Consider the following 14,716-nt stretch of genomic DNA (forward strand, 5'->3'; position numbering starts at 1 on the left):
GTAGGTTGTGGTGTGGTGTAGGGTTGTGGTGTGGTAGAGGTTGTGGTGTGGTGTAGGTTGTGGTGTGGTGTAGGTTGTGGTGTAGGTTGTGGTGTGGTAGAGGTTGTGGTGTAGGTTGTGGTGTGGTGTAGGTTGTGGTGTAGGTTGTGGTGTGGTAGAGGTTGGGGTGTGGTGTAGGTTGTGGTGTAGGTTGTGGTGTAGGTTGTGGTGCAGGTTGTGGTGTGGTGTAGGTTGTGGTGTAGGTTTGTGTGCAGGTTGTGGTGTGGTGTAGGTTGTGGTGTAGGTTGTGTTGCAGGTTGTGGTGTGGTGTAGGTTGTGGTGTAGGTTGTGGTGTGGTAGAGGTTGGGGTGTGGTGTAGGTTGTGGTGTGGTGTAGGTTGTGGTGTGGTAGAGGTTGTGGTGTGGTGTAAGTTGTGGTGTAGGTTGTGGTGTGGTAGAGGTTGGGGTGTGGTGGACCCTCCAAACATCCTCCAATACGTCAGCCCAATGTCGTGGGTCTACCACTGAGCACATGATAATAGCATGATAATAGCATGGTAATAGTATGATAATAGTATAATAGTATGATAATAACATGATAATAGTATGATACTATTATGATAATAGTATGACAATAGCATGATACTAGCATGGCAATAGTATGCTAATAGCATGAATATAGCATGATAACAGTATGGTAATAGCATGATACTAGCATGACAATAGTATGATAATAGCATGATCATATCATGATAACAGTATGATAATAGCCGTGATGCACTGGGTGCTGCGCTTGCATCACGTCTTGTTTGTGGTCTCAGTGTTGTAATTGAAATGAAGTGCGCACCACAGACAGGAGTCGAACTCGACTTGAGAGCTATGCACCAACGAGAAGCCTGTAGGAAAAGCCCTTGAGGTTGGCTTCTAACGTGCCAGAGACGTCCGCCTACACCAGGCGCTCATTGTTGGCGATCAGCCTCGCCGCACCAGGCCAAACAGAATCGGAATCGGAGTCTTTGTTAATTTAGACTGCAGCAGCAGGAGGAATCCGATGAGCTATGAAGCTCTTGTCCACACACGCACAGTGTTGGGTGTGTGTCAGCAAGTCACAGCAGCAGACAGTACATCAAACAAACACACGGAGCACGAGAGAGGGAGAATAATGGGCAAGGAAGTGAGACAATGCAAATAAAAAAAATATTTCATATAAGTCCGATTTATCGAGATTTGGCACGGCATCAAAAACAACAGTCCCAGATCACGGCAAGATAACAACCGCACAGTAGGCGGCCCTCCGATAACACCGCTGCCCTCTGCAACAGGAGGAGAGATTTTGATGGCCAGGCTGTGGAGGTCCAATTACATTGGCAAGGGTACATCCATTGCCTCGCAAGACAGAGCGAGAGAGGCTTCTTTCTCGTGAGAAATATACTAGCTTTACATTCTCTGCACTTACTAGCTTCAGACTCGTCCATAATAGAGATTTTTTTGTGGGGGGGGGGGGGGGGGGGTTAGATCGCGATCTAACCTAATAATGTGATTAACCCCCTCCCCCCCTTTCCCCAGAAAGCTGTATTATGGATGATATTGACCACGAAAGCCGACGTGTTAAACTTCCGACTGGTGTTGGACAGGCCAGGCCACACGGCCCAGGCTCATACCTACAAGGTAAAGCGATCGTTTCATAATTTAACCTTTGGTTATTTCGGTAACGCCACGTAGGTAGAAATACAATAAAATAAATCACGACGTTTCGGACGCAACACAAGGGTCCGTCATCACCATTTTCCGCCTGATGACGGTCACTTGTGTTGCGTCCGAAACGTCGTGATTCGTTTGATTTTATGTCTACCTACTAAGTGACTTTACCGAAAGAACCAGAGAGTATGGATTCCTATAGTCACGAAAGCTTCAAATCAAGATTGTTTGTTTTATTGTTGATCTTGCGGTCGTGATTTCCTTCCCCCAGCCACCGTGCTAAACTAAACTCTAATAAACTAAACGATGTCTAATCAAGACTAGACGATGTTTTATCTCGCAAGGCAAAGGCCCACTGAGCTATGTGGCTCTTTCTCAGTAGCGACCTGGCGATCGCAAATGTCAGCTCAGCGAAGTGAGATCATTATCATCACGTGGACATTTACAGCGGCCAAATACTCGAAACGCGGAGTGGCGTTGATGCTTAACGTGGAGGGGAAAACCGCAGGACCCGGAGAGAAATCCACGCGGCCACGGGGAGAGAGACGCAGACTCCAAATGTACAGCAGCAGGCGGGGGCCCCCCACGACCCGCAGGTCGTGGGGGGCTGTTGACCGTCACCCGTTCCGGTCAGTCGAGGATGACGCGCGGTGCACCGGTGGATATTGCTGCTGCTGCTGCACCACCCTCTGCTGATGTGCTGATGTGAGTACGTGTGTTGAACTTCCTTCGCACCGTACGTAGCCAACCCGGCGAAAAGACCGCAACAGCAACAACAACAACACCCAGCCGCAGCCTGGCACGCCTTGTGACTGTAGCCACGTGACTGTAGCCTGGTGACTGTAGCCACGTGACTGTAGCCTGGTGACTGTAGCCACGTGACTGTAGCGTGGTGACTGTAGCCTGGTGACTGTAGCCTTGTGACTGTAGCCACGTGACTGTAGCCTGGTGACTGTAGCCACGTGACTGTAGCCTTGTGACTGTAGCCACGTGACTGTAGCATGGTGACTGTAGCCACGTGACTGTAGCCTGGTGACTGTAGCCACGTGACTGTAGCGTGGTGACTGTAGCCTGGTGACTGTAGCCTTGTGACTGTAGCCACGTGACTGTAGCCTGGTGACTGTAGCCTTGTGACTGTAGCCTTGTGACTGTAGCCACGTGACTGTAGCCTGGTGACTGTAGCCACGTGACTGTAGCCTGGTGACTGTAGCCACGTGACTGTAGCCTTGTGACTGTAGCCACGTGACTGTAGCCTGGTGACTGTAGCCACGTGACTGTAGCCTGGTGACTGTAGCCACGTGACTGTAGCCTTGTGACTGTAGCCACGTGACTGTAGCCTGGTGGCTGTAGCCACGTGACTGTAGCCTGGTGACTGTAGCCACGTGACTGTAGCGTGGTGACTGTAGCCTGGTGACTGTAGCCTTGTGACTATAGCCACGTGACTGTAGCCTGGTGACTGTAGCCTTGTGACTGTAGCCTTGTGACTGTACTCACGTGACTGTAGCCTGGTGACTGTAGCCACGTGACTGTAGCCTGGTGATTGTAGCGACGTGACTGTAGCCTGGTGACTGTAGCCACATGACTGTAGCCTGGTGACTGTAGCCACGTGACTGTAGCCTGGTGACTGTAGCCTGGTGACTGTAGCCACGTGACTATAGCCTGGTGACTGTAGCCTTGTGACTGTAGCCACGTGACTGTAGCCTGGTGACTGTAGCCACGTGACTGTAACCTGGTGACTGTAGCCTGGTGACTGTAGCCACGTGACTGTAGCCACGTGACTGTAGCCTGGTGACTGTAGCCACGTGACTGTAGCCACGTGACTGTAGCCTGGTGACTGTAGCCACGTGACTGTAGCCACGTGACTGTAGCCTGGTGACTGTAGCCTGGTGACTGTAGCCTGGTGACTGTAGCCACGTGACTGTAGCCACGTGACTGTAACTTGGTGACTGTAGCCTGGTGACTGTAGCCTGCCTCTGTGGCGTTCGAGAGTGTGTCGTTAAACCTGCCACCACCCGACGCAGCCGGTCAGTGAAGGGTTTAGTCACGTGAACAGAACGTGCCCATTCGTTACCAGCACAGCGGCTGTGTTGGAGAGCAAATCCACAGCATTGGATGTACGCGACCTGACCCAAAGCAGCTGTGTTGTTGTGGATGATGGTGGTCGCGACAGCCCCCTTCTGCGTGTTAAACCGGCGGCGCTGTCTGTGCGTCGTCGCCGCAGGTTTCTAAGGAGACGCACAGAGACGTAAGGAGCACACCACCAACGATGACTCTCCTGCCATGTGCACCACACTAACAACCACCACCAGCCCCGTCATGCATTGCGTGAAGAGGTGCACTGTGGCCCGTCTTGTCTAGGGTCACCACCGCAATTCATTCGGGCAAAATGTGGCAAGCGCACTGACAGCAGCAGCAGCGATACACCACTGTTGGACCGGTTTCGCCCCAAGCAGGACTCATCGGCACACCATAGCCCACCATAGCCCATCATAGCCCACAATAGCCCACCATAGCCCATCATAGCCCACCATGGCCCACCATGGCCCATCATAGCCCACCATGGCCCATCGTAGCCCACCATAGCCCACCATGGCCCACCATGGCCCATCATAGCCCACCATGGCCCACCATAGCCCACCATGGCCCACCATGGCCCACCAATGAGCACCATAGCCCACCATGGCCCACCATGGCCCACCATGGCCCACCATAGCCCACCATGGCCCACCATGGCCCATCATAGCCCACCATGGCCCACCATGGCCCACCATAGCCCACCATGGCCCACCATGGCCCACCATGGCCCACCATGGCCCATCATAGCCCACCATGGCCCACCATGGCCCATCATAGCCCACCATGGCCCACCATGGCCCACCATAGCCCACCATGGCCCACCATGGCCCACCAATGAGCACCATAGCCCACCATGGCCCACCATGGCCCACCATGGCCCACCAATGCGCACTGCTGCCCTCCGGCAAGCGGACCGCGTGGAGTCTCCGGCTCCCACGCCGAGGGCGCGCGCTGGCGCGTGGTGCCCTCCCAGTCGCGTCGGCCGCGTTGCCGCAGCAACCAAATCTGAGGTAGCCCCCCCTCCACCCCCCCTGCCCCCCTTTAATCACCCCACCCCCAACCACCGCCCCCCTCCACCACCCCCCACCGATGGCTTTGCCGCCCTGACAACTGCAGCGGCCACAGCCTTGACAAAGAGGCGCCCAGGGTAGGAATGTGGCTTCCCAGCGCCTCCTCGTCCTCCTCCTCGTCGTCGCTGCCGCTGAGAAGGCGAATGAATGAATGAGTCGGCGGGTGGTGGTGGCTCAAATCGTGGATTCCAATGTTTTATCGTCGTACCGTCTGCATGGCGGAGACCGTTTCCCCCCCTCGCACGATTGCGTTTACTCCGGTCTCCTCCCAGAAGTATAAAACTCACGAATTCATTAGCCGATGACATCTTCGTATACAGCGGTGCTTCAGAAAAAAATGTTCACACTTGTGAGGATTTGCAACAACAGCACCACGTGACATGTGCTGCCTCCTCCGGGCTCTGGAGACCACGTGGAGAAGATTCCAGGCCACGTGTTGACAACGATGGCGAACGAGCGGGAGACTCTTTGACTTTTAGAAGCTATTATGGGGAGATGTTAATTACCTCGCGTTTATACAACGAGGTCGTGGGGGTTCGAGCTCGACCCTGATGCCTGCTGCTGCTGTATATTTGTAGTTTGCGTGTCTCTCTCTCATAATCATCGTGGTGGCTATGAGATGTTAACTACCTCTCCTGGTATACAGGATGTCGTGGGTTCGATCTGGACCCTGACGCCTGCTGCTGCTGTATATTTGGAGTTTGCGTGTCTCTCTCCCCCCGGGTCGTCTCTTCTTCAGAAGCGACCTGGGCCACAAATGACAGCTTGACGAAACGGCTTGTCACGTGGCAATGTAGAGCGGTCAAACACTCGGAACGGCTTGTCACGTGGCAATGTAGAGCGGTCAAACACTCGAAGCGACTTGTCACGTGGCAATGTAGAGCGGTCAAACACTCGAAGCGGCTTGTCACGTGGCAATGTAGAGCGGTCATACACTCGGAACGGCTTGTCACGTGGCAATGTAGAGCGGTCAAACACTGGGAACGGCTTGTCACGTGGCAATGTAGAGCAGTCAAACACTCGAAACGGCTTGTCACGTGGCAATGTAGAGCGGTCAAACACTCCAAGAGGCTTGTCACGTGGCAATGTAGAGCGGTCAAACACTCGAAACGGCTTGTCACGTGGCAATGTAGAGCGGTCAAACACTCGAAACGGCTTGTCACGTGGCAATGTAGAGCGGTCAAACACTCCAAGCGGCTTGTCACGTGGCAATGTAGAGCGGTCAAACACTCGGAACGGCTTGTCACGTGGCAATGTAGAGCGGTCAAACACTCGGAACGGCTTGTCACGTGGCAATGTAGAACGGTCAAACACTCGGAACGGCTTGTCACGTGGCAATGTAGAGCGGTCAAACACTCGGAACGGCTTGTCACGTGGCAATGTAGAGCGGTCAAACACTCGAAGCGGCTTGTCACGTGGCAATGTAGAGCGGTCAAACACTCAGAACGGCTTGTCACGTGGCAATGTAGAGCGGTCAAACACTCGGAACGGCTTGTCACGTGGCAATGTAGAGCGGTCAAACACTCGGAACGGCTTGTCACGTGGCAATGTAGAGCGGTCAAACACTCGAAGCGGCTTGTCACGTGGCAATGTAGAGCGGTCAAACACTCGGAACGGCTTGTCACGTGGCAATGTAGAGCGGTCAAACACTCGGAACGGCTTGTCACGTGGCAATGTAGAGCAGTCAAACACTCGAAGCGGCTTGTCACGTGGCAATGTAGAGCGGTCAAACACTCCAAGCGGCTTGTCACGTGGCAATGTAGAGCGGTCAAACACTGGGAACGGCTTGTCACGTGGCAATGTAGAGCAGTCAAACACTCGGAACGGCTTGTCACGTGGCAATGTAGAGCGGTCAAACACTCGAAGCGGCTTGTCACGTGGCAATGTAGAGCGGTCAAATACTCGGAACGGCTTGTCACGTGGCAATGTAGAGCGGTCAAACACTCGGAACGGCTTGTCACGTGGCAATGTAGAGCGGTCAAACACTCGGAACGCGTGGTGGTGACGTCGATTCTAAATGTTGAGGGGAAAACCGGAGGACCCGGAGAAAAATCCACACGACCACGGAAAGAGAGACACGCAAACTCTAAATGTACGGCAGGCGTCAGGGCCGGGATCGAACCCACGATCCTCCTGTATACCAGGCGAGGTAGTCAACATCTCCTAGCCACCACAGTGGCACCCAGCCAGCCAGCCAAACAAACAAACAACACACTCTGTGTCTACGCAAACGACTGGTCACGCTCTCTGTGCGGACACGCTGGGCCGCACGTGCGGCTTTATCGGGGCACTTCAGCCGTCCACCCTGGCCACGTGCCAACCTCGTTTGGGCGCCTGTTGACCTTTTAAAGATGAAGGCGTCACCGCTGGACCCACAGCTGCGCGAATGTAAAGGGGGCGCTGCCACTCTTTCGTTCGTGCTTGCTTTTTTGGCAATCATCGTTTGAGTCGTGTCTAGCGGGGCAGCGGTCACCTGTGAATCAGCCGGGTGCTGTAATTGTGAACTCGATGCTCTCGGCACGCTCACCGGTGACCACAAAAATAATGATCAAAGGTAGGACGGCGTGACAATTCGGCCCGTCGCTCAAGCGTGTGCCAATCTCTGCAGAGTAAAATGTCCGTGATGCCACGCGACGGGACGCGACGTCGCGAGGCCGACGATGGCCCTCCGCGTGTGGCCACAAGGCGGTTTCAAACACCCTCCGGTGATGTCAAAAGGCGTTTTCAGGACATCGCTTTCATGGGGTCCAATTTCTGACGCAAGACGGCCCAATGCACTCTGAGAATTTTGAATGCGAATTTAATTCCAGTAACGGCGATGGCAAGGCTGGAGTATAATTTGTAGAAAGATTTGAATATCAATATTCCTGACTTACAATAAACCCCATATAGCTAGATAATTTGTGTATGTTAACAAAACCAAACTATTTTTTATTTTACCAGGTAAGGCCCACTGAGCTATGTAACTCTTTTTCAGAAGCGACCTGGACACAAATGATAGCTCAACGAAGCGGCTTATCACGTGGAAATGTACAGCAGCCAAATCCTATAAATGCATGTTTCTAAATGTGTAGGTAAAAACCGGAGGACCCGGAGAAAAATCAAAGCGACCGTGGGGAGAGAAAACACGCAAACTCCAAATATAAAGCAGGCGTCAGGGCCGGGATCGAACCCACGACCTCCTGCATACCAGGCGAGGTAGTTAACATCTCGCTAACATGGTAGGGATACTGAGATAAATGATCGAACCGCCATGCGTGAATATCTCCTTGCGGGAGAAACAAGACAGCGCTGAATATAATAATAATAATGTCAGCTTGTAACGCACCGCGCGGTATTCACTCACGTTGAAAGAGAGAGGACGACTCAGAGGCACAAGGAGGAGGAACCTCAGATGAGCTGTCAGGCCACAGCCAGCCGGTGAGCCGGATCAAGATTCTTCACCTAGCTCCGCGGTCCTTGATGTATGAATCTGAATCAGAATATTTAGTTATACTGCAGGAATCCGATGAGCTATATAGCTATTTTTAACTACTTTGCCTGGTACACAGGAGGTCGTGGGTTCGATCCCGACCCTGACGCCTGCTGCTGTGTATTCAGAGTTTGCGTGTCTCTTTCCCCGTGGTGGATTTTTCTCCGGATTATCCCGCTTTTCCCCTCCACATTCAGAAACATACCTTGAGAGTATTTGGCTGCTACAATTTTCCACATGATGAGCTATTTTGTTGAGCTGTCGTTCGTGATGAGCTATTTTGTTGAGCTATCATTTGTGATGGGCTATTTTGTTGAGCTATCATTTGTGATGAGCTATTTTGTTGAGCTATCATTTGTGATGAGCTATTTTGTTGAGCTATCATTTGTGATGAGCTATTTTGTTGAGCTATCATTTGTGATGAGCTATTTTGTTGAGCTATCATTTGTGATGAGCTATTTTGTTGAGCTATCAACATTTGTGATGTCCAGTGGGTCGCTTCTAACAAAGAGCTACAGAGCTCAGTGGGCCTTACCTGGTAAAATAAAAAATAGTTTGTTTTTTTAGTTTTATTTTTCAGAAGCGACCTGGCCACAAATTAATTACAGCTCAACAAAGTGGCTTACGATGTGGAAATTCACAGCAGCCAATTTCTGTAAAATATTGTAATCAATTAAAAGTACACATCTTTATAATCGAAACAAATTTAGAATTTTAAAGACGGAGTGAAACCTTGAGTGGGGGTTGCTGCTGGCTTAACAAATTAATTGTCTCCAGAGTCTCCGAGTCTTGGTTAGACCCCCCCCCCCGCACCCCTTAGCCGCCCACCATCGCCCTCACAGCAGCCCCGTCTAGACCACTGCGATAATTCACTGTGGGCACAATCATCAACCATCACGCTGCGGTGGCACGTTCCCATTCCCACGGGCCTGGAATAATCACACCCGCGTGTGTGTGTCCACGTGTGTGTGTGTGAGTGGGGAGAGGGTAGTGTAGTAGCGGTTAGCTCGATGCGCTGTGAACCCCGCTAACCCGAGTTCGATTCCCGCTCAAGGCTAATATTAGTGATGATTATGTGAACCGGTCCTGAGCCTCCCCTAGGGCGATTCAGACTTAAGTTAGGATCTGGTGGAATGTGTAAACATTTGCACTTGGGAAGACAAAATGCCTGCTGTTGTGCTGTGTCGGCCTTCCAATGCTACACGGGGGATCTTTGTCTTCGTCGCATGCGCGGACGTTGTGTAGTCTGGCCCGGTGGTTCACCCCCCCCCCCCCTCCCGCATTCTTCAACTCCTGGGCCCATGACCAACGCCGAGCGGGCAATGTGAATGTGAACCTAGTCTGGGTCTGTCCCTCCCCACCGGTTCCACTCGGCTCACGACGGTCGCGCGCGCGGCCGTGACGAGTGGAACGTCCGGCACCTTGAGGACGACACTGCGTGAGCGGCCTGGGGGGGGGGGGCGAGCGGGGGGCGAGTGGGGGGCGCGCCCATGAGGTTCGTAAAAAAAACCTCCTCGGGGTTTTCGCTCTGCTTGAGGTTTTGGTGATAAGGGTGCGGTCGAGCCTCGGACTTTTAGCAAGTAAATACAAACAACAACAAACAACAACAACAACAAACAACAACAACAACAAACAACAAGAAGTGAAAACACCGCGGCTCTCCGATGTGTTTTCGGGTCGTGCCGCGTGCTGCGCGGGCACGATTTTGTCCGACGTTTCGCTCCACGTGCTGGGGCAGCTTTTTCAGGAACTGGACATGGCACGTGTGAATGAACACTGAACGTTGTCCTGAGCTATTTCTTTATAATCTCTTTCTATTCTTATCGGAATTGCACACAGTAACTGGATGTCCAAGTACGTACAAGAAGCTCACAGTGCGTGGCGCGAAACGTCGAACGTCGTGCCGAACAAGACCCCCCCGTAAACACGACGCCGAAAAGAACAGTGAACATCTTAACGGTGCTTGCTTACAATAATAATCTAACTTTATTTATTCAGGCGACTCACACTCAGCTGTAAGACTCGTGTTCAGTCGGATCCCACATTGAGTTGTGTGTTAGGATGTTTGCAACCAATAAACAACGAGTGTTCATATCACTGGGAGAATACCGGAGCGCTCCAGGCGCGTGAGGGAGCAACACAATATCCCCCGCGCAGATGTAAACAGGTAAACAGGTGGCGACTAATCATTAATTACCAGTCCACTTGCAGCCTTCTCCTGGCCAGCCCCGTAGGGGGGGGGGGGGGGTATGGCAACTCCACGATGCACCCCCTACGGGTCGGGAGTTCCACAAAGCGCGCGCGCCGTTGACCCACCAACCCTGACCCCCAGGGAGATGCGGGTTACGGGACAACGTGCGTGGATAAGGCGCGCAGCTTTTGATTTGGCTGTCTGACCCGTAGGCGTCGTTGTGTACTGGGGATCGAGGTGGATCCCTTGTGGTGGGTTGAAGCGGAGTTGCGCCATCTGCTACGACTGCGCAACAATCCCGCTCCTCAGTGTTGACGAGACGCGTTTCGTCTGATTGACAGTAGCGATAGGGCCCTCCTCTCTCTCTCTCTCAGCGACAGGAATCTTTCTCTCTCAGCTACAGGGCTCTCTCTCTCTCTCAGCGATAGGGCTCTTCCGACTGTCTTCCAACCCCCGGTGAATGGGAACAAAGAACGGCACGAGATGCTTTATCTTAAAATATCGTGCGTAAAAATAACGTAACATTACAATTTAGAGTGAACATCAACACGTGAATTGGTAAAACGAAATATGTAAATGGTCTGTTCTTACAAGGAGATTATATTTAGAAGTATATTATTAAACTGTCATTGACGAGACGTACAGTAACACCTTCACTTGGTTCTGTGGACAGACTGCCCTCCCCCGCCCCCAGCCATGGGAATGTGGAATTTCCACCAGAACCCTCAGGCTAGCAGTAGTCAAAGGCAGTGATAAACGTCACTCCAACGCCTATTTCAAAATTGAGACAATTTTGCTCATTTAACGTCGAGAGACAATGCGAGTGAACGGAACACAGCCCAAATGCTCATGGAGTAGACACCATTGCACCCTGAACACGTGAATCGGAAATCGGAGGGCACGCGTGCCGCATGCTGTGGAGAATACGACACGCGGCAGTCTCACGAAGTCTCCTCGTCAAATGTGGCGGCAGGGTTTAGCGTTGTGTGGGGGTTTTAAAAAAATAAATACATAAATAAATTTTATTTTACGCAACTTCTACAAGCGAGAGGTGTCCTGCCGCCGAACGCGTTTTCTGGCACTCATCTCTGTCGGTGGGTCCTCAACCACTTGGGTCGACATTCCACGTTCACGTGGCAGGGGCCAAGTGAGTCCGCTAAACAACATCTTACAAATGTGCTCACTCGCCCTTTTTTTTCTTTACAAGGGTCGCGTGGGGAGCTCTAAAGCGGCTGACAGCGCCACTCAGAAACTGCGTCTCAGAATGCTTCAAAAAGATGTTAACACTTAAATGGGACTTTCGTTTTTAATGGAAAAAAGCACGTATAATAATACACTGTAACATGATAACAAATGTAAAGAAGTGTGAACGTTTTTTTGAAGCACCCTGCAATATACGCAGTACAAGGGCCAGGCTAAACCCATTGCAGCAGTGACAGCCCGTCAAGCTCAGGGGAAACGTCAGACAGCGAAGTGGTGAGCCCTGAACCCTGAGAAGCCGCAGTGAACGCGCGCGTTGGGAGACACTTGCGGGGAGCGGTGGTGCAGCGGTTAGCGCGCCCGGCGACACGGGTTCGATTCCCGCTCACGGCCAACACCGGTGACGATTATCTGAACCGGTCCTGGGCCTCCCCCTAGGTCGACTCGGCCTCAAATGAACACCGGCGACGATGATCTGTGTAAACGTCGCCACTGGGGAGACAAAGGCGGCTGAGCGCGGGTGCTGGCAACACCCACCCACTTGGTGCGCCGTGCATCGGTGCTCCCCGCTAACATCGCTTGCCCCATCCAGCCCGGCGAAGCGCCCCACGGCCGTCAGACACTCGTACACGGCAGGACTCACCGAGCGCGATCAGCACCACCACGTCCCGCATGCTGGCGGCCAGCTCGGAGGGGAAACTCTGGCGAGTGACAAACCCCTGGCTCCGGTGGCTGGAAATGAGCGTCGGCTGCCCTCCCCCCTCCTGAGAAGGGCGCGGGGCACGGGAGGAGGAGGAGGAGTGGGTGGGTGGGTGAGTGAGTGGGTGGGTGAGTGGGTGGGTGGGTGTCGCTACGGGCACAGGGGGCGGCGGGGAGCTGCCGTGAGAGTTTCGCGCTTTGCCCGGTGAGCTTCTGGGCGAGCGTTGCTCTGTCGTGACTCGACTCGCCCTCGGCACGTGAATGTGGAGTTTCCGTCACGGGCTCAGGACCCGACGGTGGCGGCCCCAAGCAAATGCATCGCGCGGCGCTTTCCGATGCGCTTCTGCGGCCGTCTGGAACGCTCCTCCCTTGCCGATGTTGGGAAGCCACTGGAGCTGTGCTGCAACTTTTAAAATCGTCATCTAGATTGACAAGCTCGATTCTTTAGAGCTGACTTGGTTGTGTTTAGTTTGTCCTTTCCCCTTCCACGCCGCACCTCCAATGAGCGCGGTTGGCTACGTACAGTGCGAAAGAAGTTCAACAACACACGTGCGTAACAGCACCCAAGCGCTTATTATCCCTGACTCGACGCCCGCCTTCGATTCCGATGTCGAGGGGAACGAACGGCGAGATGGGTGGGCACGTTCCGGCTCATTCGGCTGTGAGCCGCGTGGCTGCGTTGTTGTGGAGCGCCATCCGCTTCCCTGCCTTCAGCAACGCACGTTCACCAACGTGGTGAAGTATGGTCAGACAAGTCACCGCGTGGGGGTGGCGCCCTCGTCCAGGAGTGTGGGTTGACAACAACAACAACAACACACAGGCCTTGCGTTAGCGGCTACAGTTTGGGATCGTGAAGATCCTGACAACGACACACAACAGATCAACATACACAGTGCTGTATAATTGGCCACGTGCAATGCTGTACAGATCAACATACACAGTGCTGTATAATTGGCCACGTGCAATGCTGTAGCACAGTGAGGTCTCCTTCTCAGCCTGGGGTGCAAGCACCCTCTGGGGGTGCGAGACGTGGCCAGGTTATTTTTTTGAAGGTAAATAATCGAAAAGACAAATTAAGTACGGGGCACGTGAAGTACAACTTACTTTGTTTCATCAAAACCTATGTGTGTATTAACATGCTAAGGGGTGCAAGGTTAGAATGCAGTAAAGGTGAAGAACCACAGTGCTAGAGGACTCTGGTAAACCCTGCCAACTAAAGCCGGAGCATGACCGTGTGTGCGTGCTACTGCCAACTGGGTGCCGACATTACCACGGGCGGAGCCAGGATGTTCAGCCCGGGGTGACATTCAACAAATGTTAATTTCAAGAATGATTAGAGCGATTTTGCTGTGACTGGTCCCACCTGAAGACGGAAGCTTGCTTTGCCTCCGAAACGTCGTGTTTTAATTGTTTCTTTCATTTTATTTCAATTTATTTTAATTTGTTTTACCTACGTGACTTTACCGAATAGAACCAAAGAGTATGAATCCTTGCAGTCACGAAAGCTTCAAATCTAGAATGATTAGAGAGTTAGGCTGTTGAACTAGACGCCATCGGTTTGGCGAAACACTTTGACAGTGCAGTTGCACGGAGTCCGCCAGACCGAGTGTCGTACACTTATACGCAGAATGTTTCAGATTTTTTTTTATATTTTTTCGGGGGTGACAATTTTCTACCCTGTCACCCCCCTGGCTCCGCCCCTGGACATTACCATCGTTTTGACTTCCACTTATCTTGAAGCTTTACAGATCGTATACATCACAGAACATCGAACTCAGAACTGAAATCACCAAGCTCAGTAACAACGAAGAGTGGTTGGCATTAGACATGGGTGGTGGTAAAGCAATAAAGGAAATAAATTTAATCTACAAAAAAGCCCCCACCCCCTCAATATAAATCAGTACCGGGCCCCTCACAATAAAGAAACGTGCGTTTAGATTATTGCGATTATTTTGCTGCTGTAAATTTCCAAATGATAAAAGACGTTTTGTTGAGCGATCAGTTGTAGCCAAGGTCGCTTCTGAAACATAAGCGAACTGCTCAATGGGATTTTACCTGTTAAGATAAAAAAAACCTTTAGTTTTATTTGTAGATGTGTTTTTTATTGAGTGATTTGTTTAGCTTTGCTATACTTTGCACTCCTATCATGTTTTTGTTCTGTTTGTTGTTGTAACGTTCTGACCCGCCCCCTACTGGACATCTGTGGAAAAAAGAGCTTTATAGCTCATCGGATTCCTCCTGATTAATTCTGCCCCCCTTCTATACAATCTTGAAGCTGCCAACGGAGCCGGACATGTCCCAAGACTTGGCTTGAGTAGGCAATGCGTATTTC

The 14,716-nt window shown here is 52.1% G+C and overlaps 1 protein-coding gene across 1 annotated transcript in view; it reads right to left on the reverse strand.

Moving 5' to 3' along the window:
- LOC116951894 (uncharacterized) overlaps window positions 1–12,458 on the reverse strand; it is a 30,634-nt gene extending 18,176 nt beyond the window's left edge. The window contains exon 1 of the mRNA XM_032970722.2: window positions 12,329–12,458. Within this exon, the coding sequence (XP_032826613.2) occupies window positions 12,329–12,359 (31 nt within the window). The 5' untranslated portion in view covers window positions 12,360–12,458. The remainder of the gene's footprint in view (window positions 1–12,328) is intronic.
- Window positions 12,459–14,716: the final 2,258 nt, after the last annotated feature.

Source organism: Petromyzon marinus, chromosome 44 (assembly GCF_048934315.1).
Source record: "Petromyzon marinus isolate PM22_M1 ecotype Great Lakes invasive population chromosome 44, UKy_Petmar_22M1.pri1.0, whole genome shotgun sequence".
NCBI classification, from domain to species: Eukaryota; Metazoa; Chordata; class Hyperoartia; order Petromyzontiformes; family Petromyzontidae; genus Petromyzon; species Petromyzon marinus.